This window comes from Synchiropus splendidus, chromosome 2 (genome assembly GCF_027744825.2).
Source record: "Synchiropus splendidus isolate RoL2022-P1 chromosome 2, RoL_Sspl_1.0, whole genome shotgun sequence".
Lineage (NCBI taxonomy): Eukaryota > Metazoa > Chordata > Actinopteri > Syngnathiformes > Callionymidae > Synchiropus > Synchiropus splendidus.
In genome coordinates this window covers 11,654,291-11,680,166 of record NC_071335.1, presented here as the reverse complement: position 1 = coordinate 11,680,166, position 25,876 = coordinate 11,654,291, and the positions used below count along the sequence as shown (strand labels likewise).

General features: G+C 42.8%; 1 protein-coding gene across 6 annotated transcripts; it reads left to right on the top strand.

The window, feature by feature from the left end:
* Window positions 1-1,131: 1,131 nt before the first annotated feature.
* On the top strand, window positions 1,132-25,450 carry LOC128753619 (lysine-specific demethylase 4C-like). Of its 6 annotated transcripts, none has more exons than XR_008413865.1 (22): window positions 1,132-1,425; window positions 3,703-3,869; window positions 4,086-4,261; window positions 4,487-4,601; window positions 4,742-4,935; window positions 6,385-6,434; window positions 6,569-6,672; window positions 7,035-7,172; window positions 7,290-7,483; window positions 7,565-7,782; window positions 7,925-9,750; window positions 9,829-9,940; window positions 10,475-10,659; window positions 12,164-12,404; window positions 13,755-13,831; window positions 15,660-15,715; window positions 15,851-15,962; window positions 19,816-20,010; window positions 20,488-20,658; window positions 23,612-23,731; window positions 23,857-24,072; window positions 24,357-24,449. XR_008413865.1 is itself a non-coding variant. In XM_053855441.1 (22 exons), exons 2-22 carry the CDS (start codon window positions 3,726-3,728, stop codon window positions 24,739-24,741), a joined length of 4,686 nt encoding a protein of 1,561 aa, XP_053711416.1. In that variant the 5' UTR covers window positions 1,132-1,425; window positions 3,703-3,725; the 3' UTR covers window positions 24,742-25,450. The 6 variants fall into 6 exon arrangements, 5 of the variants coding, with proteins under 5 accessions (XP_053711416.1, XP_053711417.1, XP_053711420.1 ...); XM_053855441.1 differs by lacking the exon at window positions 23,857-24,072 and adding an exon at window positions 24,574-25,450 and having other exon boundaries at window positions 15,854-15,962; XM_053855442.1 differs by lacking the exon at window positions 23,857-24,072 and adding an exon at window positions 24,574-25,450 and having other exon boundaries at window positions 24,357-24,434.
* Window positions 25,451-25,876: the final 426 nt, after the last annotated feature.

Sequence of the window (25,876 nt, the reverse complement as noted above, 5' to 3'; positions counted from 1 at the left end):
AGGAGAGTCTCACAGACATGTTTGTAGTTCTTTGTAGTTTTGGGGAGTGTTTTGAGTGAGGCAGCCATTTTGCAAACTTTAATTAGTCTTAACTTTGAAATTTAAAATGTCATTTTGATGTGAAGCTCTATTAGTGTGTGGGAATACTGAGGAAGAAAAATATGATCTGATGGGACCGGTATGGATATGTGTGTAGTAACAAAACCTGCAGTCTGCAATCATAATACTAAGGAGGATAAAAGACAAATGTACTAAAACTGCACTAAAACTGAGCTAACTCACGATCAATGGCAGATGAATCACAAATGTTGTATCTGTTACTTTAATGTAACTTAAAGGAAGATGCTATCAACACAAGTGTGGCCATTAATGCTAACAATGTTGTGTTTTTAGCATGTTTATGTGCCTTCTCAGTGCCTCTGAGGTGATAACATCTTCCTTAAAGTTACATTTAGAACAGATACATAATGTTTGATTAATATGACGTTGGTGACAAGTTAACTCATCTTTAGTGTGATTCATTGAAATTAAAATGTTTAATTTATCTATGTAATTTTTCTTTTATCTTCCTTAGTATTATGATTGCAGACTGCAGGTTATTTTTGTTAGTTACACTGTTGCACATATCCATACAAGTCTCATAACAACACACACGAATAGAGCTTCACATCAAAATAAGATTTTAAATTAAAGTTTGCAAAATGGCTGCCTCGCTCAAAACACTCCCCAATACTACAAAGAACTACAAACATGTACATAACAATAGAAAAAATATATAGAACATATAACATATTAAACATAACAATTCTATGAGCTAAAAATTTAATTAATTCCAAAATAAATATTGTGATATATTAATATAAAAATGTAAAATTCTGACTATATGGATGTTTTCTCTACATTCATAGAAATATAAAATAAGAATATTGGGGATCAGCGCGTGAAGTTACATTGCAACAAAAGTACCCATCACTGGATAGATTTTATAGAAAATATTAAGGAAAATGTTTAAGATTTGGTTTATATGAATGAAACTGCATTAAGAAACTGGAGGTAGGGTCATACAAGCGATGGTTTCATGCACAAAAACTCAACAACGCGTTCCCATCAAGGCCAATCGAGTCTCCACTATTCTGTGGTGTTGGAACTGTGCTTGTCGCTGTAGGTTCACCAACTCCCGCTGTGTTGTGATCAGCCTCCCAGTCAAATTGTTGCTTCCTGGCTGACCCACTCGTCAAAGGGCTGGTGGGGGGGAGAGGCTCAATTCCACGGTCAACCTCCGTCTGGGTCCCGCTTGTGAGTCGAAACCGGGATCCACTGAAAGTCACGTAGCAGCGTTAGCATCCAGAGCAGAGGCTGTCATGTGAATCAGCTGGGCGAACAAGGAAGATCAACAACAACACGACTGAGTCTTTCTGAATCAAGGTAAGACACTTGCACATTCAAATGAGAAATATCCACTTGGTCGATTGTATGCATTGTTCCTCATCGTCCTCCATTCTACAGAGCACAGCCGTGTATTTTGTGTGGAATTACTTGGGCTATCAACAGCTAGCTGTTAGCATAGCAAGACAGTGAAGTTAGTATGTGTCCGTGCAATCGGATCGGAAGTATCATGGACATTTAGGTCTACAACTTAATGCACGGTTTGCTTTTACAAATCCGTGTTATGGGATGGCGTTTCAGCCGCTGATGGCACACTTTTCTCCGCCAGCGTGGTGGTTGTGGGCCTATCTGAAGCCACCTTGGAGGGGACATTTAAACCCCACTGACTCGCGTGCATCTTTAACTTAGCTAATGGGATTTACGTTTCTTCTTCCTTTTGTCGAGTTCTAGTCATGGCTTTTGCCTAATGCAATTTACAAACACTGTAAAAAAACACATCTAAATGGCCACCCAACTATTGGCGAGGCTGGCTTTAACATGGCATCATAACAAAGTGAGTCTCGTTAGCAGGATTAGCAGACAACAAAGATCGGTCGAGCTGTTGAGGTCCACACTTCGCAAAGACGTGAAACTATGACTTATTTCTTTACTTGCTGGAATTACAACTCGTCAAATTAAGGTGTTCTGCGTGTATTGTGACACAAGTGCTCAAGTCAAGCTGCCAGGACAAAGACGTTGGATACAAAAACGTTGCAAAAGAAATAAATCGCAACTTGTTTCTGCGTGCAGCGGTCTATTACGTAACCAACTCGTGCGTCATGGTGCGTCTTATATAGCGATGTAAACAACAGAGAAGTGTGACAAAGGCTTTGCTTGGGCTACTGCGGTCCTTTGTTTGAATTCATGAGGTAAAGTGTGAGATGGGATGGGTGGTGGTGGGGGGGACAACACAAGTGTGGTGTTTGGCAGCGAGGATCTTTGAATATCAATCGACCTTGGTTGAATCTCTACTTCCATCTGCTGGTGAATGTTGAAACGGCATGCATGCAGCGAGTGCGCTCAACTTAGACTTAGACTTAGACTTGACTTTATTGATCCCTTTGGGATGACTCCCTCCAGGAAATTTACGTTTCCAGTAACAATAGAGGCAAGAAAGGGCATGCAGTTAGGAAGAGCATCACACAGAGAATAAGAAAGAAAATACAAATGAAATAAAAATAATAATACTAGACTAGGCAAGACTATTCAGCAGCAGAAATAAGTCACTCTATTGATTTACAAGTATTTCAATCACTGTATCCTTATTCATATAAGAATTATGTAACTTAAAATGTGTTCTGAAGTACGTGCTCCGCTTTTTTTGTGCATTACTTTTGATGCATTCTGTTATTTTCTGCGTCTTGTGAATTAAGTGCCAATTTTGAATGAGCTCTTTTTATCAAGGTTATGAGTATCCAACGTTCTTACCAGAGCACCAATACTCCAGGTCAAATACTACTTGACTGAAGTGAATGTTGCCATGCAATAATCTGATTTAATAAATCAAATAAAATGTAAATAAATAATAACTTAAGCGGCTGTTTTTGGAAAGGTCCAGTCAGTTAAATGTTATATTCACTGTTATATTCATATTCTAGTTAAGTATAAGTATAAACCTGAGCCTTTTGTAGCCTGTGAAAATTTGCGTGTTGTAAACAATGCAAGCAAAAAGGTCATATTTTCTGTTCCAAACATGAATCTATGACCCGGGTGCTGGGCGAGAGAATCCAGATCATTCCCTCTGCCCCAGCTCAAAGACATTTGCCTTATGTTAGATTACATTTCATTTAGTAGACTTTTTGTATCATGCGACAAAGAGTGGTTCAGTACTAAGGACCTTGTCTCTTCGAACCCATGCTTTTCATTGTTGGCCCTACTCTATTAACAAGCAAATTTACTGTTAATCGGTGACACAGCAGGCGTGGGCATTTGGAACACACTGAGACAAATAAAGCTCACTGACTTGCAAATTTTGTAATAAATGGGTGCCCTAGTCCACTGACTGGGGGGCGGGTAGGAAGAAAAGTAATTGAATTCATGGTAATGTGATATTTCACTTTCAAATGGAGTGAATGTAGGAAGTTTGTGTACAGAATAAAACTCACAGTACAGACACTGAAAAAACTACTAAACTACTAGTAAATTTGGTACTGTCCATGGCTGGTTATTTCATGTTGGCATAGCATTTAATGCCTTTATTTCTTCTTCCTCTTCTTCTTCTTCCTCTTCCTCCAAATGCTACTGCCACAGTTTGATTGACATCTTTTTGTCACCTAGGTTTCTTCTGGTGAGGCGGCAGGATGGCGGGCGCAGAGGTTTCTGCCCCTGCGAACCCCACCTGCAAGATCATGACATTCAGACCCACGATGGCGGAGTTCAAAGATTTCAACCAGTACTTGGCCTATATGGAGTCTCAGGGAGCACACCGTGCAGGCCTGGCTAAGGTGAATTTACCTCATGTTTCTTTGGTCTTCTATCACCCCAGGCCTTACATTGTGAAGTGGTTGCATGTTATTTATCCCATCGAAGTTATATTTCGAATTATATTCGAAATATAACATATTTTTTATTAGTTTTGCATTATGAAATGAAAGTACACACTGCTCTATGAGTATTGCTATATATATATTTTTAAAATGTATTATATGTTTATTCACCAGGTAATTCCTCCAAAAGGCTGGAAACCACGCCGGACCTATGATGACATTGATGACCTGATGATTGATGCGCCAATTCAGCAAATGGTAGCAGGCCAGTCAGGTCTCTTCACCCAATACAACATTCAGAAGAAACCTCTGAGCGTGCAGGAGTTCAGACGACTAGCCAACAGTGACATGTGGGTATTTTGTTAGCGACGTGCACTGCATTTTAAACAATAGCAGTCAAGATAGCTGGCACAATTCAATAACTGCAACAATGAACTCGCCCACACATGTTGGGAATGATGGCTGATATAACACTGAGAATTAGTACAATGTTATGTTAAATAAGTGCTGAAAATAATGTTTGGCGATTTCATATTTGAAATACATTTTGATTTAAATATTGCTTCTGTCAACAGGTACTGCACTCCACGGTACCTGAATTATGAAGATCTTGAGAGAAAATACTGGAAGAATCTTACTTTCGTCTCCCCAATATATGGTGCTGATGTAAGCGGCAGTCTTTATGATGAGGTGAGTGGGCGTTAGATCGGTTTATGTTCCTTACCTGGGTTCTAAGTTACAAGTAAATTCATCAAATGCAGCAGAAAGGGTCTTATTTTGCATACCGATGGCATGGTACAACTCAACGGACCAGCTACTTGCTCTTTCAGGATGTGGAAGAATGGAATATAGGTCACCTGAACTCCATTTTGGATGTAATAGAAGAAGACTCTGGTGTAGCCATTCAGGGCGTCAACACTCCATATCTGTACTTTGGTATGTGGAAAACCACTTTTTCCTGGCACACTGAAGACATGGACCTCTACAGCATCAACTACCTTCACTTTGGAGAGCCCAAATCCTGGTAAGTTAAATGTGGGGACCTGAATTATTGTACCAGCTAGATTGAGCATCAATGATCTCTTTTACTTAAATTGTGTTTTCATTGATTCGCTTTGTCTAAAACATGTAAGAATTAGTTGGCTGTTGTCGGAATATGAGACTATTACCTTCAACATAGTCTCATCCACTCATCTGTTCGATGGACATCCAGATATTTTTGGTGAATGTGTTCTACTTCCTTTGTGTCTTTAATGGGTTTTGAATCTGAAGATGACCCTCGTAGATTCCTAAAATCCAATCCACTGCTTCCTTTGAGTCAAAGCCGCACCAGTTCCGATTCTTTTTTTCCTTTCATCCGATTTAAAGGGATCAATTTGTTGACTCTTTCGTGTGATTGCTGAAGGTTAGAATGAAAAGATCAGATGGTTTCAAGAAAGCAACAGAATCCCCCCAAATCTTTCCTTAAAGCTAGGGAGGATAAGAGCCGTGTTTTCTCAACTTCTTTCTCCTTTGGTTGAAGGGAATTCTGTTCTTTATAGTGTCATGGCCAGCAACGGCCCAGGGATCACTGTCAAAGCAAGAGGGTGACACAACCGCTAGCACGCACAGACACGCGCGCGCACAAAAACCCGGTGTACCCAACAACCTGACTTCATCATCTTGTTTCCAGAGAAACCGTGTCTTTCATCTCGGGTGCAGCTTTTGACCCTCATCTCCTCAAGATACTTTGATTAGAAATCTCTGCTGCCGCTCACCTTCCTTTTAGTGCTGAAAATAAGGTGGCAGGCAAAATTAAAAATGTCACTCAGTGTCACTGCTGCGGGGCACTAGTTGTCTGAGCCCTGAGGTGAATCAGTCACATTTTAAAGGTGTTTATCTGGAAGGTGTGGAGCAGATTCTGCCAAATTGATATGCTGTGCAATGGAAAACGTAGATGCGATTATAAATGACGTATAGTCAAAGCAAGTTCAAGTGTCCTTTGTTTCTTTGTGTTTACATTAAAATTTGCTGTTGATAGGAGATAGACTCCAAGAGATGAGAAATTGTGCACCAGTCCCCTCTCTCTCTGGTGTTGTTGTGCTCTGCCTGTGCTTTTGTCCGATCCAGCCAGAATACCAATCCATCGGGTTCATTGGACCCTCTTAATTACCAGGGGGTGTGAATGAGAGTGGTCTTCTCTGTGTGGATGGATTGAAGGATGACCAGTCCAGAATGCTTACTGGGAAAAGGCTGAGATGCCGAATTAGTTGTCACCTCAGCTTTAATGCAGAATTCGTCAGCCCTTTTTTTTTTTTTGCCCCATTCATGTCATTACCACTTGATGGCAGTGTTGAAGTTGGAAAGAATCCTTCTCAAATCCAGCCAGCTGGTCTCAGCCTTCTGCACGGAGACGAACACAGAGCAGTCTGTTTACACAAGTTCTCATCACAGTCCAAAACAATTTCATCAGTCCTTGCATGTCCTCCTACAGGTACGCCATCCCACCCGAGCATGGAAAGAGACTGGAGCGTCTGGCGACAGGTAAACTATTCATTTGTGCAATGCTTTATTGCGGCATCACAGGCACGACAGTTATGAACTACCAATAAAATGAAAAGGCAATCACATGTCACAGCACTTCAAACTCCCAGTTCACTCGGTTTGTTCTTCCGCAGGTTTCTTTCCGAATAGTTTTAAAGGATGTGAGGCTTTTCTCCGCCACAAGATGACTCTAATTTCACCCTCCATTTTGAAGAAGTACGGCATTCCTTTTGATAAGGTGGGCTCTCGTTTCAAAATTCGTGTCAACTCAGATTCTCTTCCCATTTCCCCTCAGATCATTTTATTGCTATTTTTAAACTCGAAAAATGTGAGGATGAATGATGTGTTTTTGAGACATGTCGAATGACTGGTGATTAAAATCTTTTAGAAGGGAGGTTTTCAGCTCTTCTGTTTGATTTAGTATGATAAGTTGAAGACAGAATGTCAGGCTGGGTGTCTGATAGTTGGGTGAAATAAATAGCATGTTCTTTGCAACATGGAGACAGTTGATGGTTGAGATGTTTGCCATAGGGTGATATATACAGCACCTATGTATATGCACTTTGTGTTTCAAAACCTTGTCGTCCTTGTTGTTCTTAGATAACTCAGGAACCAGGAGAGTTCATGATCACCTTCCCCTATGGATACCATGCCGGCTTCAATCATGGCTTCAACTGTGCTGAGTCCACCAACTTTGCCACAGTGCGCTGGATAGACTATGGCAAAGTAGCAACACAGGTATAAGAGCTGTTCACAATGACCCATCGCCCTGTATTTCACCTGCTATGACCTGATGAAAACAACTACCTCCCTTCTAAACCAGATAGTCAGGCTAAAATATATTCTCTCTTCCAGTGCACATGCAGTAAGGACATGGTTAAGATTTCCATGGAACCCTTTGTGAAGCTGTTTCAACCCGAGCGGTATGCTAATTGGATGCTTGGCAAAGACTCCACACCAATTGACCACACTCACCCCACACCAAGTACGACCCCCGAACTGAAGACCTGGCTGCAGAGGCGCAGAAGGATGAAGGCCTCTAACAAAGGGTACTGTATCTTCAACATCTGTTGATTATGATCATGTTTCTGAGTTAAATTTTTCATTTTGTGTAACCGCTCTTTGTATAGCAACAGCCGTCCTCGGATGCGATCAAAGCGTTTGAGAACCACAGAAGAGCCTGTTGGTTTGGATGACAGCTCAGGTGTGAGCTGCAGCAAGAGAAAGGCCCTGAGTGTTCCACAGGGGAGCAAGGTGCGAAGGTCTTCTGCAGCCTGCAAGGCAGAAAAGGAAGATGGCAACAAGGAGCAGTCGAAGAACAGCCAAAATTCAAGTGCTCTTTTTCCTGGTAAGAGACTGCAGCTTTAAAGGTGGATCAGACATGGCAGTGGCAATCTCAGGTCTTGCTAAAGGCTTGTGGGGACCTATGAAAATGTCAATATTGAAGTGTCATCAGATTTCTCTGTTTTCATTTGATTATTTCTTCACAGATCCTTGCAGACAAATTTGTGTGGTCAAGGTCAACAGAGTTGAGAGTATTTCTCCGGGATATTCAGTAAATAATCTGAAAAACCCACAACCCGCTGCAGCTCCTCCCTCTAGTTCTTCAGTCAAGGATGACCTGGAGGCTGAGCCACTTACTCATCTTGACATTCAAACCCTCCCGGGGTCACGGGTCAAGTGTGGATCCCCACAAGGCTTCAGACATTCCCCTGAAGCATTCCAGATGCATCAAGGAATCAATGAGTCAACTTCTCACTGTTCTAAGCAACAAGACATCTCAACTACTCGAAACGGCTCTACGGAGCCGTCGTTCCTTGAGGCCTGCGGCCCCTGCACATCGGCTGAGGCCCACATTGGCTTATGTAGCCTTGATCATCGGCAACATGCATCTAGTTCCCCGTGTAGGACGAATAGCGAATCCATTGAAATGGACAGCGTTGACCAAAAACAAACTAAGCAGCACTTAAATTCTGATGCACTTTATAAAACAAGGTCTTTCTCCGTGGATGGAGATTGTTACAAATCGTCCTCAGGAAACAGTTCAGACATTAGAGACGACGAAGAAAATCCTCCATTGCTTCAAAAGAATGTCATTGACATGCCACATCTCACTCCTGAAACGGCAGACAAACTGGGACTGTGTCAGTTACCCCCTGTGTTGACCCAAGAGATGCCTTCCCTTTCTCTCCCTGATGATGGAGTAGTGGATACATCGAAGTCCAGAACTCACCGCGTTGCACCAGTGCTGCAGAGGGAGACGTGGTTGGAAACCAATGAGACAAAAGGCAGTGCTGCATCTACGTTACGTCTTTTTAATAATGGGATAGAAGCAGTGTTGGACTCATGCGCTGCTGCTGATTTCGTTGAAAACGCTATGCATGAAATAGCTCCTGGTGGCATTGATGAATTGTTAACCAAACCTGAAGCAGCTGAGAAAGAACCTGTTAGATGCCACACTCGAGTTCTGAGTGATACGTGTCAGCTTGAACAAAAACCACCATCAATCTTGGCGAGTAATGAGTTAGAAAGGAACAACTGTTCGGCCCAAATAGGTCTTTCAAGCTATCTCGGTGTTCCTGCCTGTCATTCAACTAGCACCACTATCATTAATCAACCTGAGTCACATTTACCTCCAGTACACACTGAAAATGGCAGTCGGTCTGCTCTACCACCCATTAACAGATCACAGACGCCCACACGCGATGTAAATCAGAATCTGTTTTTAGAACCAGAACCTTGCGACATGTGGAAAAACCTAAACACCCAGAATCACCCGGTTCTGGTTCAAACTCTCCATCCAGAAGCCGATCAAACCCACAACTCCTTACCGTGCACCATGTGGACTGAGCCACGGTATCAAAACGTTACTGACCTGGTGGACTCTGAGCAGGCTCTCCATGAGCTTAAGAACCAGGAGGAAGACGGAGGGTCTTATACCTGGGCCCAGCTCCATTCAACCTCACTAGACTCAGGTGGTGCCCCTGAACACCTGGAGCTTGGTGAAAACGCTCCACTGCACAGAAGAAAATTGGGGAAGGAAGAGTCTTTCTGTCTTAGTGAAAGGCTAGGGAGGCTGGAGACTGGGAGTCTGACCTCAAACACTAAAAAATCACCCCTGAGTATTGCTGCCGCGGAAAAGGTTGACTTGTCTGACATGGTAGACGGAGAGAGGTCTGGTAAAGAGGAAGCGCAGTACAGACAAGCCGTGAAGAGGGCAAGACATGACTCATCAGGGGAGGAAGAGGAGGAAGAAGAGGGAAATGATACCGATGACTGTGATGGACCAAACTTGGAACCTGGCGAAGTTTTTTACGTGAGTTTTATCTTGCATGTCGCTTTGTCTGGTGTCAAAATGTGAAACCTGGCAAATAACTTGTTGGTCTCTGAATAGCGTGACGCCTTGTTGGTGAAGAAGACCTCGAAAAGCTGGCGGCACCCACTCAGGAAACCCACTGCCAGAGCTGTGCCCACTGCTGTCAAACACCAAGCTGCTAGTGATGAAGGTGGGTGCTCTTCACCCGCACAAGGAGATGAATGGAATCAACCTTCAGAAAAGGATAATGCTGGGGTGTACTGTCCACGCTTTAAAATAAATAGCCATTGTTCTGAACTCTTAAAGGGATGTTGACAAAGTTGCATCGGCTGTAGCTTGGGTCCATTATACCAACAGTAAAATATGCATCGGCTGTCATGGATACAAAGCTGCGTGGTAGTCAGTACATACAAACAACAGACACAAACACAAAACTAGAGCTCCATTTAGTACATTGTTGTAGCTGTACCACTGAACGTCACTGACACCAGCTTGCTTTTTATGTTCTATAAACCGTGACAATTGTTTTCACGATTGTTTGTGACTGAGGCCCGAGATACAGGAAGCAAGGGCTGCTACAAGTTTATTTTTAGCCTACTGGTTCAGGTTCAGTAGAGGTGTGGTAATCTTAATAAAAACACACACAACTAAAGAGGCGGCATTAGAAATGCTCGGTATCTCTGTTTGGAGCTTGATGGATTTATGTTTTTTTTCCTCCCTTCAGAGCCCCCTGAAGCTAACCTGGCAGATGAGGAGGAGGAACCAGAAATGGAAACATGGGCGAAGCCCCTGATGAACTTGTGGCAGAGTAGAAAGAACAGCTTCTCTGCTGAAAGGGAGCACAATGCTCATGTAGCTACCATGCCGCCATATTGTGCTGTGTGCACACTCTTCATGCCTTATTATCAGGTGGGAGATTTTAAAATTGTAATCGTGATTTATTGCACTACAGCCAGAGTTTATCAACATAAGAGTGGCTATTAAATCTTTTCTCAGGTAACATTAGTTACTACAACAAGCCAACACTGATATTCTCCAGAATTTCTTCTGAGATACTGAGATACTTAAAAATATGCTAACACCATAATGTTGCAAATGCATGCCTTGAAGAACAATGCGACAACGATGCAGAACACACTCCGAAAAGATGCCATGCTGTGAGTGATTTTAACATACAATACAGTGCATTAAGAGGCTTTTCGCACTGCGGATTCGGTCTCAGGTGGCCGATTCGCCCTCTGCTGCGCAGCCTCACAACGCTGCGCCTCAGGCGCTGTCCTTTTTTTTTTTCTTCTCAGCTGGTGGCACTCTGCGCAAAATTGCTGCTTTGTGACCCAAGACAAAGCACATCTCAAAGAAGTTCTCATCAGCTGAGCGACATGAGCACGGACGTATTTACCACCACTGGCTCGACCATCTTATTTCTCTCATTCTACGAGTCGGCATCAACTCGGATATTAACTGATGACAGACCTCTGCCACGGCGATACAGAATGTGGCGTTTCACTGCCAAATACGGAGCGTCTTGATTTATCCACGCTGCTCTCACAACAAGTTGAACAAAGTGAGAGAAATTAGTCTATTGAGAAGATTTTTTATCAGTGAAGGACAGATCCACACGCCAAAAAGACACCCACACATGTCGTCCCGGGCCGCTGCACTGTTCAATGACTCCCATTCCCCTGCACCAATCTCCTGTAGCTGCACATCTCAGTGTCCTGGGAGTTTGCCAAGTTATTTTGTCCACCCAGACAGACCCTTTACTGCCCAGCATTTATCATGTTGCGCAGCGTGGAGTTGTGCTGTACATGTAGTTTCCAGCATCCAGCAACGAGTGGCCTTAGGCAAGTAGCTCACCCCCTGCAGAGAACTTCCTGGAACGTGGTGCAGCTGTCTAGGCCTGATCAAGTCCGCGACCAAAACCTGGTTCGCTTGTATTCACGTCGGATTTTTTGAACTCGCTTTGTCTCGCTGAGACAGAGTCTGCAGTGTAAAATGCCTTTTGTTGCAAGTACCTTGAACCTGAACTCAAAATCTAATCTGCTGTTCAAAAGACCGTCAACCTTTGATCTCTGCTCGCTGCTGCTTCCTGATCTTTCAACTGCTCTCAATGGTAGAGAGGGAAGGTCATTCGAAACATGCACATGAGGAGGCAGCTGGCCATACAACACGTGTGTTCATCTCGTGTCAAAAATATTAGTTGCACTTAGATTCACTACTCTTATTAACCATTTCTTATTGGGCCACCCTAGTCAGGGTTTAAGTTCATTGCATTATTGGACATGTTTTTGGCCTCCGACACTATTATTACTTCCTTACACTTAACAGTGTTAACATTCAGTGGTACCCTTGAATAGTGACCAAAACCTCTTATGAAGCACCAGATTTAGCCAGTGTGTTTTCTCCTTCTCAGGCTGAAGACAAAGCAAGTGACACTAAGCCAAGTATAGAGAACACCATTTCTACCACATCTCCTCAGGAGTACTCTTCAAGTCTACACGAAGGTCTAAGGAGAACGAAGCCATTAATTCCCGAGATCTGCTTTTCATACCGGGAGCAAAATTCTCCTCCGACACCCACAAACCCTCTACTGCAGGAAGATGGTACCTCCCCTCTGCTAAGCTGCCAGAGCTGCTGCCTGCAAGTCCACGCAAGTGAGTGTTGTGTGAGACGAAACGTCTTGGGATGGGATTTTTGACAGACTTGAAGTGAGCTTGACCTGCACGGTCATTTACTTCGATGAATGTTATTTTGCCTTTCAGAACGTCTCACGGAAATTGCAAAATTGGTGACATCAAAGTATAAATGGCTGCCAACCTTTTTTTCCCTTATTAAAAAAATATGGTTTGCAGTTTTATTTTGGCTTGACGAACATGTGACAGTCAAATAGAGGTAGCTTCTTTGTGGAGGTTCAGTTGTTGTTGTTCATGATTACAGAACCTGAAGAGCGAACATTTACCACCCACCACCAGAACCCTTTGTTTATTTCATTCTTGACAGTGTGTCTCTGTCATGTATTTGTATAAAGAGTTCAGCGGGTTTAAGTTCTGATTCACTCCCTCAATGTTCCACTACCCTGTCTCTTTGTGGTTTGGAGGATTTTCTTTCCCCCGTCAGACTAACTGAGATGCTTCCTCTGTTTTCACTCTCATTCTTCATGTCAGAAAGTCAAACAAGGTACAGATGCTAAACTAGTTTGATTATTTTCCTCACTTTATTGTCATTAATTGGCAGGTTTGGGACTTACTGGTTCGATGAAAAATACTTAAGTGCTTAGAGGTGTACACTAAATACACACAAATAAATCTCCTCCTGTTTTCTTAATCCACGGCTCAAACTTCCTGTACGCTGTATCTTAATACTTGTGTTTCCAGTGATGTTAAACACTGTTGTGTGTTTGCATGATTCACACATGTGTGCAGTAGCTCTGTGTTTGTGTGGAGTGAGCGCTGGATGTGGAGGCTGTCACTTGACACTGGCCGAAAACCGCAGGCTTGATCTTGAAATCTAAGCACAAGTTGATGGCGCTTTCCCACTGCAGTGTTACTTGAACTTGGGAAAGGAAAGCGGGGTGAGCTAAGATTGAATGTTTGGTTGAGTGATGGATTGGTGGGGGGAAGAACGGAGACATATTCTCATGCAAAGCCGCTGCACGGTGTTTGGATTTTAACTGCCTGCTATAAAATGAATCACTTTCTTCTAAGATTTGTAGTCAAAATAATAACACTGGATCGCACAGGCTCGTCTTATTTATTCAGGAAACATTGGTATTACACTGTTTTTCCTGGTGCGACTGGCGAGTTTTTTTAATGCGTCGATTACATAAACAGATCATTAGTATATATAATGTATATGTGTATGAGAACAAGACCCTGTTTGTTTTGATTTCTGTGTGTAACCATAATGCTTTTACAGTGATGATCTGACAGTTGCAATTCAAGCTGTATTTATGGAAGGTGTAAAAAAATCTTTTTTCTCTTTGCCTGATTTCCTTTTATACCAAGGTTGTTATGGCGTAGCTGCAAGCGACATCAGCGCTGACTGGTCCTGTGAACGCTGTACCCAGGGAAGCATAACAGCGGTAAGAGAATCAATTCACTTTTTTCACTCAGAGCATTGCTGTTAGTCGTTTTTAAATGTTTTTTTTATTGAATGGTAGGGGATAAATACTACTACTATTACTACTCCTAGTAATAGATGTTTAACACTGTTCAAGAAGAACCAGCTGAAGTCCTCCAGTTTCCGAGGCACCCATGTGAAATGGGCTGTATCAGGTCTGCCACATTGTTTGTTGTCGCGCCGCGAAGATGCAAAGCAATATTGTTTTGAAAATCGAGTTGGATGGCTCTAATTCAGAGATTAGATCCAAAAACCAGGTCTCCCATGACGCCTGTTGACTTGCCTGCACTAGATCGCATGGTTCCCGCTTCAGTCTTTATGAGGATGCTTTCTGACAAGCACAGATAAATGCCAACAGTTAATCCCAAGATTTTCTGGTCGGGAAAAATATGAAGCGATGGCAGCCAGAAGGTGGCTTTAGTGCATATGATTGTGTCTCCGGTTTCTTTTGTTTTTTGATAGGTGAAGGAGCACAATGAGTGCTGACAACACAGGCTAAACTGAACCCTCTAGTAAACAATACATCAGTTATTTTCCAGTTACAAGATAATACTTCAGTATGACCGATACATTTTGGCCCCTGAGATCTGTGTTAAGGAGCATCCAGATATGCATCATGTTTCTGATCATTTTCAACATTTTTATAGCGTCTCTGCAGAAATTTGAGTTTTGTTGTTTTCAACTATTGCAAAAATTGCTATATGCCGTGTGTATTTGTTTATGTAATTTTGTAAGCTCCTTTAAACATTTATGAACAGTGATGAATAGAACTTTTTTTATTAAATCATATTGACTTAGAACTGAAGTAAAAGAGATGAACTTAGCAGTCGCTGGACATAAAAAACAATAATCATGATGTGGGTGTGGCCCGAAGAGGGGTGTGGTTACTGGGGACCAATAGAGGCATTTAGATCTGCAACTCACAATCATTTTCATAGTCGTCTTGTGGTCATACGACGTATGAGGGTTGACAAATGCCACCATGATTGTAGTGCTGTAAATAGACTTTAAATAAATGTAAATAGAAATAGTTGGACAAACTCGTTGTGTTCAATGGTGTTTGGAAACTTTGTAAATGAAGTTTAAGTCCTCAAAATGAGGTCTGATAGGTATGTATTCTTGGTGGAATCGTCCCATATTTTCGAGCTTTTGGATTCACAATGGTCACGTGCCCTCAGCCAAATGGCTGACTTTGGCTTGTGCTGCAATAAGACATCGATGGCGTCCTGACTAAACAACCAATGAACCTGTCAGCGGTTCATTTAGTGTAGTCGACTAGTCGTCGCAGCCCTAGAGACATTTCAAAACTATCAATCTATCAACAAGACACATTTGCAGTTTTGATGTTTATGCAGTACTACAGTGCTCCTCTCTGCTCTCTCCTCTCTCAATTTAAGACCTGAAATGATCTTCCTCATCTCATTTCATCCAATTGTACCTTTTTCTTCATATGGTTTTCACATCTTATTTGAAGTAATACAACTTTTTTTTTTCTTTAATCTCACCTCAACCATCACCAGATCCATTTTCATTAATATCCTCCCGCACGATTGACACCTGATCTGCTTCTTTGACCTTAAATATCTGCCCATCATCATCATCATCTGAAGTCACGTCAAAACTCTGATTTAATTTTCTTGCTTGTTGATCATATTATTTTGTTAGACCTTGTAATATTGTGCTTTTTCCCCATCGTTTATCCAAATTTGAATGTGTCTAACATACAGCTCGCTGGGTTATGAATGCACCTGGATTAAAACTCTTCTGCCTTTCCGTTGATGTTTCCACAGGAGTGCTGTCTGTGTAATCTCAGAGGAGGAGCTCTGAAGAAAACCCATGACGACAAGTGAGAGACAAGCTTTTGTTCAGTAATTAGCTATGCAAAGTCATCGCTCATCCCCAGAGCGAGAACACATGAAAACATCTCATTTTCCTAATCGTATTAGTGGATGAATTGGTTTCTTTCTCTGTTACTCACCAGCAGATGGGCCCATGTGATGTGTGCCATAGCGCTGCCCGAGGCCAAGTTCATGGATGAAGTCAAGAGGGCTCCCATCGACACCAGTCGGATCCCCACGCAGCGCTTCAGACTGGTGAGCCCAAGTCTCCAGCGCGTGATAGGGCCTGTTCAAACCTCCCTGCTCCTCCAGGAGAGGCTGGGTTTAATTAATGAAGTGTTCACAGTTGTAATTAACAATGTGAGATGAACATGCCCGCAATCAAAGCTTGATAATTAACCACTGGTGGATTCCAGGGTGGGGCTGCGAGTGGTTTTTTTTTTTTTTTTCGGCGAGCAGATGTTTGTTTAAATGTGTGTCTACGTCTTGGTAATGAGGGAGTGGGAGAGTGCCTCTGCAGACCTGACATGTTGCTACTATAGTTAGCTGAGAGCTGCAGGCTCAGGGGAAGTATCGGCAGAGGAGCGTCTCAACACCAAGAGCAATGACATATCTCAACCAGCGCTGCTTACTCTACTGCCTGTGACTGGACAGCTGTGGGAAAATAACTAGTTACTTGTTGTGCATTTTCCTGCCGAGTCATCAAATCTCCCCAACTAATACAAGTCAAAATAAATGGAACTGAAAGTTAGTTTGAGCTAGCAAAATGACCGCCCGCTCGAAACGCTCCCATTTACATAGAGCTAGTGACAAGGACTGCAAAAATGCCAAATGTGCCGTGCCCATATCTCCATTCTGGTGATCACAGACATCATTTATTGAAGCATTTAAAGCAGCTTAAGCGTTTAAAATAAGTACAGGCTAGACCTTAGTTGTTGTGTATCAACATGTCATTTAGTGTAGCGGCCAAAACCACATCACCTCATACTCCCAAATGAGACGCTGGTTCTCACTGTTATTGTGTTGACCTCTCCTCTTCCTCTCTCATTTCCTATGTTTGTCCTCATTTTTGTCATTCACAACATAATGCTCACGATTTTATTCAACCAAAAAGGAGTTTATTGGTGTGTTAGTACATGGCAAAAGCATTGGATCTCTCAAGACAGTGGTTGGTAACGGTAAAGGCAATCTGATCTGATCTGAAAAGTCACTCCTTTGCAGGTCACATGAATGTGTTTTCATGATGACTGTTCTAATGACATCAGTGAAACATATTGCGGAATATTTGTTATTTTTGTTAAACTAATTTATTCAGAAGCAGATGACCATAGTTCTCTCTCACTTCAGTATACTATATGCCAACACTGTGTTGGTAACCGTGGAAAAGTATTATAGGGCCCCCTGCCTTTTCCAATCCATAGCATGTACAAAAACTTCAAAAATCCACCTTAAATATGACTTTTCTTGGAATATTCTGGCTCCGTGACGTGAAATTTCAATCCCACAGGGATTTCCTTTGGAAGGTTACAGGGGGCATTTACTCGGGTCATTTTACATTGAGGTTGGAGGAATTTTTTAGTGCGCACACTAAAATTTAATATCAATTGATATTACACTTTGGCCGGTGAGGTTTTTTACTTCATAAGATCAATGTCCGGTTTAAGATCAAAGTGCTTTTCAGAGGAGTTTCAATCACACTGATGAAGTGTCATAGAGGTTTGCTTGGTTTGTGAACACTGGGACTTTATCCACTGGCTGTTTACAGGGATAGGTTCGTATCTTGTCGCACCACATTGAAATTAATCTTATTTGGAAATGACAACACTGACCGCAGTTTGTGACTGTATCCTGACCAACGTCTGAACAAAATGACAAATGGAGTTTCTCCATAAACGGCTTTTATGAAAAACAATCTCTGCACCTTCTATTTATGGTGTTGAAACCATTTGGAAATGGAAGTGATCGTCTCAAATGAACAGTAAACAGTTGAAATAAATGGGGACGTTAACTTTCATGATCAACCTGGGAGTGGAAAACAAAGCTTTTGTATGACGCTGTTGAAATGTAATAAAATAATTTGTCTAAACAGAAGTCCAGACTCCCTCACCTTCCATCCCGAAGCCACGTGTTCGACAGCTCGCGTTGGACCCGCTGCCCTGCGTCGGCCCGCTACATTTATAATTCACCATCGTACAAAACAAATGCAGAGCCACGCACACGCTCACATTTATAATTTACTGTGGGAATGTTCTTAACGCATGACTCAACACATGCACCCAAATACACCCTGGAGAACTGGTCGGCTAGAAGTCGTAAAGCCCTCTATAAACATATAAAGGCAGCGCACCAATATGCCCTCTCATGCCAGTGTTTTAACTGATTAATCTGCGGTAAAGCCTCTCCACACGCAGGCGCCACACCGCGCGCGTCACTCACGATCTCGTCAGGTTGGCCTGAATAGTGAGACGAGACAGTCAAGTCAGTTCAACTGCATGCGCTTGTCCATAATGGAGGAGGAATGTGAAAAAGCTTTAAGAAATGTAGGGCAGCTTCGTCACCAAGAAAGACCTCAGTCAAACTCCCTCTGCGCCAAAACACAAAAGTTGATGTCAAGGATTTTTGGAGGTCATTTAAAGTATGCTTTGACGCACAGCTCTTCACCTGAAAAGTGATGTGTGAATCAGCTATGTATTTTGTCGCGTCATCCATAATAACAATGTAATTAGTCAAAGGTGGTGGGCATTATGTTTGAAAACCCACTCAGGGGCTACTTGGATAAACATCTCCTCCGTGACCACCAGAGGCTGCCATGGTCTGGATCAGACCGATGGCGGTGAACACTTGAACTGGTGCCAGTTCACTTTATTCTGTTGTCGCAACGTCGGCTCTCATAGATTGTCTGAAAACAATTGAGAAGCATAATTCAGCGACTCAATGACACTAGTTGTTGGTGTTTTTGGCAACTCTTCCTGAGGAGTCGGTTTGTAGAGTAAGCCACCCAGCTAACCAGTTCTGACACATCAGTGTTTTTAGTGGAGATTGTTTCAAGGTATTATATTTGGATTTTATTTGTTTTGTTGTTGAAGAATGTGCTGCTATATTTTTGTGTAGATTGTTTTTTTTGTTACTATATACTATTTAATGTATTGGTTTCAGGCAATTGTGTAGTTTTCAAAGCATATTACTCAAATACATTTTGAAAACCATCTATCAGAAGTATTTTTTTTATTTTTATTTTATTTTAATTTTAATGTATTTTTTATTTACTATTTTTTTTACCATATTTACAGGACAGTAAACTAGGTGGGGGCAGCGGAGAGAGCATATTCTACGTGGCCCACTCCACTCGGTGCAAATGTGTTGGCGCATTGTTTGTGGCCAGGATGTGTATTTTACCATCAAGTGTGCAGTTTGGTTCTGTTCACTGCAATCAAATGGGTTGGTGATGGTTGAAGCCACAACACAGACGTCGCAGCGGTGGTTTGTTGTAAAGCGCTTTGATGATGTCATCTAATTGTTCTCATTTGTGGTTATCATACGGCAGATTTTTGGATTATTTAAACTGGTTTCGTGCTCTCATTCCTTGTGTGTGTACACTTGCTTCACACCACAGGGTCATTTCACTCAGCTAATGACTTCAAGTGTTTTCCGTTGTTTACAGGGGGCTGCTGCGGAAACGCTGAATTGCACTTTTCTCATTTGATGTGAAATGTCTCTTTAGTACATGCTAAAGGTCTGTCATTGGAAAATAAGGTTGATGGTTTTATTGAATCGACTTCCTAGCTACCTTCGTAGGAAGAGCTAAACTCAATGACATCACATAATGTTTAATGTTGCATGAAATAGAAAGAGACAGAGCAGCACAGCAAGGTTGCGACCATGCTGGATAGTGAATTAGTAATGACACTCTTAACCTAAGAAAACACCAGCCTGCTTAGTAATCCATCTGCGCCCTCTTTGTTAAATACTTTACTGCACCTGCAGTAGGATCATATCATGCTGTGTTCAACTGTTACGTTCAGTAATCTCTGGTCGGATCACCGAAGCCGTGTTTTAATTGGAGCCTGTGATATCGGCCGTAACTGTTTCTCTGTGTTTGTATCCACAGAAATGTGTGTATTGTCGTCAGCGCTGCACAGGGAAGAAGCAGGCAGGTGCATGTGTCCAGTGCTCCTTTGGCAGATGTCCCACCTCCTTCCATGTCACCTGCGCTCATGCGGCTGGAGTTACCATGGAGCCTGATGACTGGCCCTATGTGGTGTCCATCAGCTGTCATAGACACCACATGAGAGGGGCTTCAGCGGTAAGTCGGACTCGAACCTCCCCGCATCTGCACGGGCCGTCTTTGAATCTGTGATCCAAATGTTTTGAAAAATATGCCCCAGACAAAAATACAGACCTTCAGGTTAGTTTTTTTGAGGCATTGGATCGAAAATATGATTATGAGTCTTTAACACCTCAAGGATCTAGTTCAAAAAAATTCATCTAAAAAATTCATGTATTCAAAATACTTTTTGTTTTTAATTATCTTATTTATTCTTCTTTTTCAAATGAATAACCCCACTAAAATTATAAATAAATAAAAAAAGATTGCGCTAAGGAGGTCAATTTTATATTCATATTCAATAAATATACAAAAAATATTTTTGTGGAAGAATATTTCTTTTTTTAAAAACCCCTCCTAAATTATAAATAAATAAAGATGAATAAATAAAGGTTGCTGGAATGGCAAGAGTTAATTTTGTGTTTCAGCTGTTTCTGTTTCTCTCAACTGTTCTAGAAGCAGCACGCGTGTCAAGCGTCCATCTCCCTGGGCCAGACGGTGATCTCCAAACACAAGAACCTGCGCTACTACAGCGCTAAGGTCACCCAGATCACGTCCCGGATGTTCTACGAGGTCATGTTTGACGACGGCTCCTTCTCCAACGATACCTACCCCGAGGACATCGTGGTGAGGAGCTGTTTAATTACCCACCCATTAGAAGGTCATTTCCCACTTGAGTGGGATTCAGGGAACGGCTTTCGTAATCCTTCATATTCCAGGGCTGATACTACATTCATAACCAGGTCCCTTTACTCCACCTTCACGTCAACATCTGACCAGGAGCTGTTTGACTGGAGGCCCGTTTTATTTGAAAGCCTTCGGTCACATCAGCACCTGTGGTTCATTCATTTGAATGACTGCTATAGTCCCTAAATAAAATTAAGTTGTCCTTTTCTTGACGCCATAAAAAGGTCTTGTTGTGCTATACATAGTGTTCATATGCTATAGGATCAGAAAAGTCCACATGGAAAGACATGGCGGCTGAGAAACTGTGAAGCTTATTGTATGTTGCTCTGTGGAAATGCACCATTCTGGACAGACCACTAAGGGGGTTCTGTCTCGGGTGGTCTGAGTCCGATACGCCCCCTGCTGTGCAGCCTCGCACCTCTGTGCCTCTGATGATGTCCCTTTTTTCCTGCTCAGCTGGCAGTGCTCTGCGCAAAATAGCTGGTTTGTGACTCACGGCGAAGCAGGTCTAAAGAAAGTCGTCATGAGCCGTGCGACAACCTATTAACCACCACCCGGTTGACCTTCGTATTTCTGTCAACTTTTAGTGCTACAAGTCGTCCTCACCTCAGATATTAACTGATGACGGACCTCAGCCACGGCTGCAACGGAATGTGGCGTTTCACAGCCAAAACTAAACATGAAAGAGTGTTGTCATGTTGATTTTACAAGAAAACAGCTAAAACAAGCTGCGCAATACGGAGCGTCTTGATTGTTCAAGGTGTTGCGAGAGCAGCGTGGATCAAAGTGAGAGAGATTACTGACGATCGAGAAGATTTAAATCATCGTACTGCAGATCCAGAAATGATCAATGAATAGTCTGGTGATCTTCAGTAACTTGGGGAAAATCAAGCTGCGTCTTTCCTCCTCGCAGTCCTCATGCAGACAGCTGCACTGCAGCCACATCACAGCAGTGAAAAAAGTTACTGTTAAGTGTGGCATGATTCATTTAAGCAAATCTGTCTGTCAATAAAATCAGGTGTTTATCGGCCCAATAAAGGCGAAAACATGTGAGTTATCAAACATCCGCTCACATTGCGAGTCCCGGACCGCTGCGCTGCACTCCTGTTCCTAAGCACAATTTTCCTGCAGCTCCCAGCTGCTCACCACAGTGTTCTGGGAGTTTGACAAGTTGTTTTTGAACGATGTTGTCCGCCCAGACAGTGATCAGACCCTTTACTGCCTGGCATCTATCATGTTTGTGTGGAGTCACACTGTACACATGGTTTCCGCCTGAGGTGAGAAGCTCGCCACCTGCTGAGAGACCAAGTGCAGGTCTCCGGCCGGGATCAAGTGCGTGGCCAAAACCCGACTTGCTTGTGTTTACATCTCGGACTTCTGAGCTGAAAGAGCTTTGCCTTGAGGCAGAACCCGCAGTGTGAAAGCGTCCCAAAGGATTGAATCATGAACTGACCTGATGAATTTAACTTGAGCCCAGATTTCTCATTACTTTGGCTCGTGTAATTTGATTCGAGGGAGGTTGTTTTTTTCGAGTTGGACTTGGGTCTCTGTGTGAGTTGAAAAGTTGAGGGTCACGTGTGCTGTAAACCACATGATTTGATTGTTCTGCCGGAGTGTGTTGATCAGGTACCCATAAATATACTACATTGCAATGACTTCACTGGATGTTCCTTACAAAACCCTCTGGTGAGTCATACTGTGAAGTGGTCCAAAATGGAGTGCCAACTGGCAGAGGCTGTTGCTCGATGCTGGAGCTCCAGAATCATCACACATACAACTCCATCATTCTTCCAATGAAGGTTAATGCAAGTTTTTATGAACTTGAAAATCAAATGAATTTCCTCCGCTGCTGCTACACGCCAACTCTGAGGGCACACTCTCTATTTTTAGACCAGTTTTCAGTTGGAAACTGAAAGTTTATTTTTTTTGCAGGCTGTCCAGAGACAAATGGGCCGACCCGAGATCAGTCAGTCGTAATAGCTTGCACTCTGACTTGGGAATAGCTGCTGATCTTTAAACTAGCTGTCTGAAGTCTAACATTTCTGATGAAAACATCGGGTTCTTTTCAGAAGTTGCTGAAACACTCATCACTGCAGACCGTGTTTATGCAGTTTAATTGGAGTGGAAACTAGAAATCCTTGTTTTTTTGTACGACTCACCAGCTGCTTGCTCTTTTTTCTGTTGGCTTTCAAACATTTTCTTCTGTTGTTGTTGGACCTGTGTAGCAAGAGTCAAGCAGACCAAGGCCCCTGTCTCGGGGTTCTTGCAGTTCAACCTCAACAACTGGTGATGTCATAACATATGTATTATTGGGTCCTACCCTTTCTAGTATCTAGGTGGTCACATAGCTTTGTTTTACCTCAGTTGACAGACATTTAAAAGTACAATTTGTGGCTGAACATACCAGTTTAGTTAATCCAAAACAACGATTACAACTTCATTAAAATGGCCATAATGAAAAACATCAGAAAAGCAGTCCACTATGGATGGACCTCTTGTTTTATATGTATTTTCTTTATGTCAATTGTATGAACTGTACTCCCAAGATACGTTAGTATCTTGGGAGTCATCATCAGTGGACGTGGCCAAACTGTAAAGAACTCCGAGATGTGACGAATCGTGAGACATTCTGTGACGTACTTCCCATCCAGACGAAGGAGTCCACAGAAGTACTGTGTATATGAGAGACACCACTTTGACGTGAGTGTTAGCAAACATGGCTCTTTAGTTGCTAGATCGGAGACACTGGGCCATAACAAAAATATGGACCTGGCCTGAGTCATAACACATGAAGTTGACTTTGGAAAATGTACACATAAATAGCTTTTGTGTTTCTGTGAAGAGCATTTTCCTGCCATATCTGCCTCCAACAATTGTTCTTCTGGGTTTGCAGAGCAGAGATTGTGTGGACTTGGGGCCCCCTGAAGTAGGAGAGCCGGTCCAAGTGAAGTGGCCAGATGGGCTCTTCTATGGTGCCAAATATTTGGGCTCCAATGTTTCCTACATATACCAGGTACATTGTTCGACTGTAGAGTTTGTGGGCTGAAGAGAGCTTTGACCTAGTAGCACAGATTTAGGATTTAGAAAGTTGTGGGTCAGAGCTAAGACGCTGTTAAACCTGCTGAACTCTCCCGGCAGCGGAAGGGCAGAATCTGGATCTTTTTGAGGACAGTGGACACTTGAGACAGAAATTGAAGGGAAGTGGGGAAGTCACAGTGCTAAGTAAGTGCAGTGGAGATGAGATGGAAGCTGATGGGAAGATAAAAAAAAAAAAAAAAAAAGCTGTTCACAGCCGTCAAGTGCTGAGGGAGGAGAAAAATGGCGGAGAAGAGCGAAGCAGACGAGGATAAGGAGGTGACAATCTGCATTATTCAAACTCACTGAAATATTCACAAAGCCACAAGTGCTGCAGCTCCCACTTAAGTCTTTATTTAGCTGGGCGGTAGCTTCAGGTTTGCGCAGATGGTTTGTCGACACACGCGCGCCAAAATGGCCTACATTTTTCCGGAAAAGGAGGGACAGGATGGTGATGCAGAAAGTAGCCTTAAAAAGCTTGAAGACCTACATAATGCCCAGGTCATGTTGAGAGCGCAAGATGATGGCGAGGACTCTGAAGGTTTCAACGTCACTCTCTTCAGGTGGAGTTTGAGGACGGCTCTCAGGGACTGGCCAAGAGGGACGACGTCTATACTTTAGATGAGGATCTGCCAAAAAAGGTGAAGCGGAGACTTGTAAGTATTTCACCAGTTTACAAGTGACGCTGATGTCTCAAATGTCTAAGTCATTTCATTCATTCATGAAACCGAGGAAAGTTGAGTTGCAAAATTGTCTAAGCCACGCATTCTCTCTCCTCAGTCCTCAGCCTCCAGCATGCGTTTCCAGGACACTTTCTTCACCACGCAAGGTGAGCGGAAACGGCAGAGGACCCCAAATTCACGCTTTCAGAAGGACTATGTGGCCCTCCCGGGCCTCCGTACGCTGGCCAGAAGCACATGGGAGCAGCTTGACCATGAAGGGAAATGAAGAAATTTGGGGAGAATGATGACAAATGAATGCACTGAGCTTTTATGTCTGTGTGTGTGTGTGTGATTGTTTAAAAAACTGATCCGTGATCTGATGATTTCAATGACATGAAGCTGTGTGATCGATAAATCAGGTCGTCCTGGACTCAAATGAGGGATAAAAGAGGGCAGCGATGCCTTCGAGTGCTTTCACATCTGTCAGGGAAATCCAAAACTGTGACTGGACATTTGTCACGTCGCCCCTTTTCAACGGAAACCTTTTCTTCTTTTTACATGCGGGGCTCCAAACGTGAGGTTTTTCTAACTAGCTAGCTCTTGTTCCAAGCGTGCGCTCCTGGCCTGTAGTGGTTCCCTGATGTCAGACCTCCTGCATGTATCTACACTGTCCCTGACCGACTCCTCGGCACAGTCGCCCAAAACGGCTTCCTTTCTGCGTATTTTCTACTGGAAAATAAATATTTTAATTGTACAACTTGAACTATTTTAAAGAGGAATTGGTGGGAGGGGGAAAAAAAGACAATGTTTGGCCACATAGCTAGCGAATGAGGACACGTCGGACAGGAAACCATGTTGGGTTCTGTGCCTGATTCTTGTGAAATGCTACTGTTGAACGAAATTATTTAAAATTTGTATTTATTTTTTTGCTTGCTATAGTAAAATTATTGCCAACTGCTGTGAGGGAAAATGAAATAAAAATATTTGTTTTGTTACATGTCTTGCTGAGAGTCATTATTATTGCAAGTTGCAAGGCTTCCGAATGTTTGGACATCCAAGGCGAGAGCCACCCACGGTTTTGCTCCCAACAGTCGGCCGTCGCTGCCCTGCTGACTCCAGTTCTGCCTTTAGAGAATGATCTGCATCTGTATCGGATGCGGAATCGTGGTCCAGAGTTCTTTCAGATCAGACACATGGTTCGTCTGCAGCACGTGTTTGTTTGGTCAGTTGTCAGTCAGCCCACTTTCCAGAGAGTCGGCCTCCGTCATTGGACCGTGACTGTGATGTCACACTTCATGCTTGAGACTTTTGTGGCCATTTGTTTTGTCGCAGTGGCGACAACGTGGTTGTGGTCAGGGCAGAAGAATGCCTTGTCAAGATGAGTTGAGATTTCGGAGAGCTGTCAGAGAAAAGATGAGTTT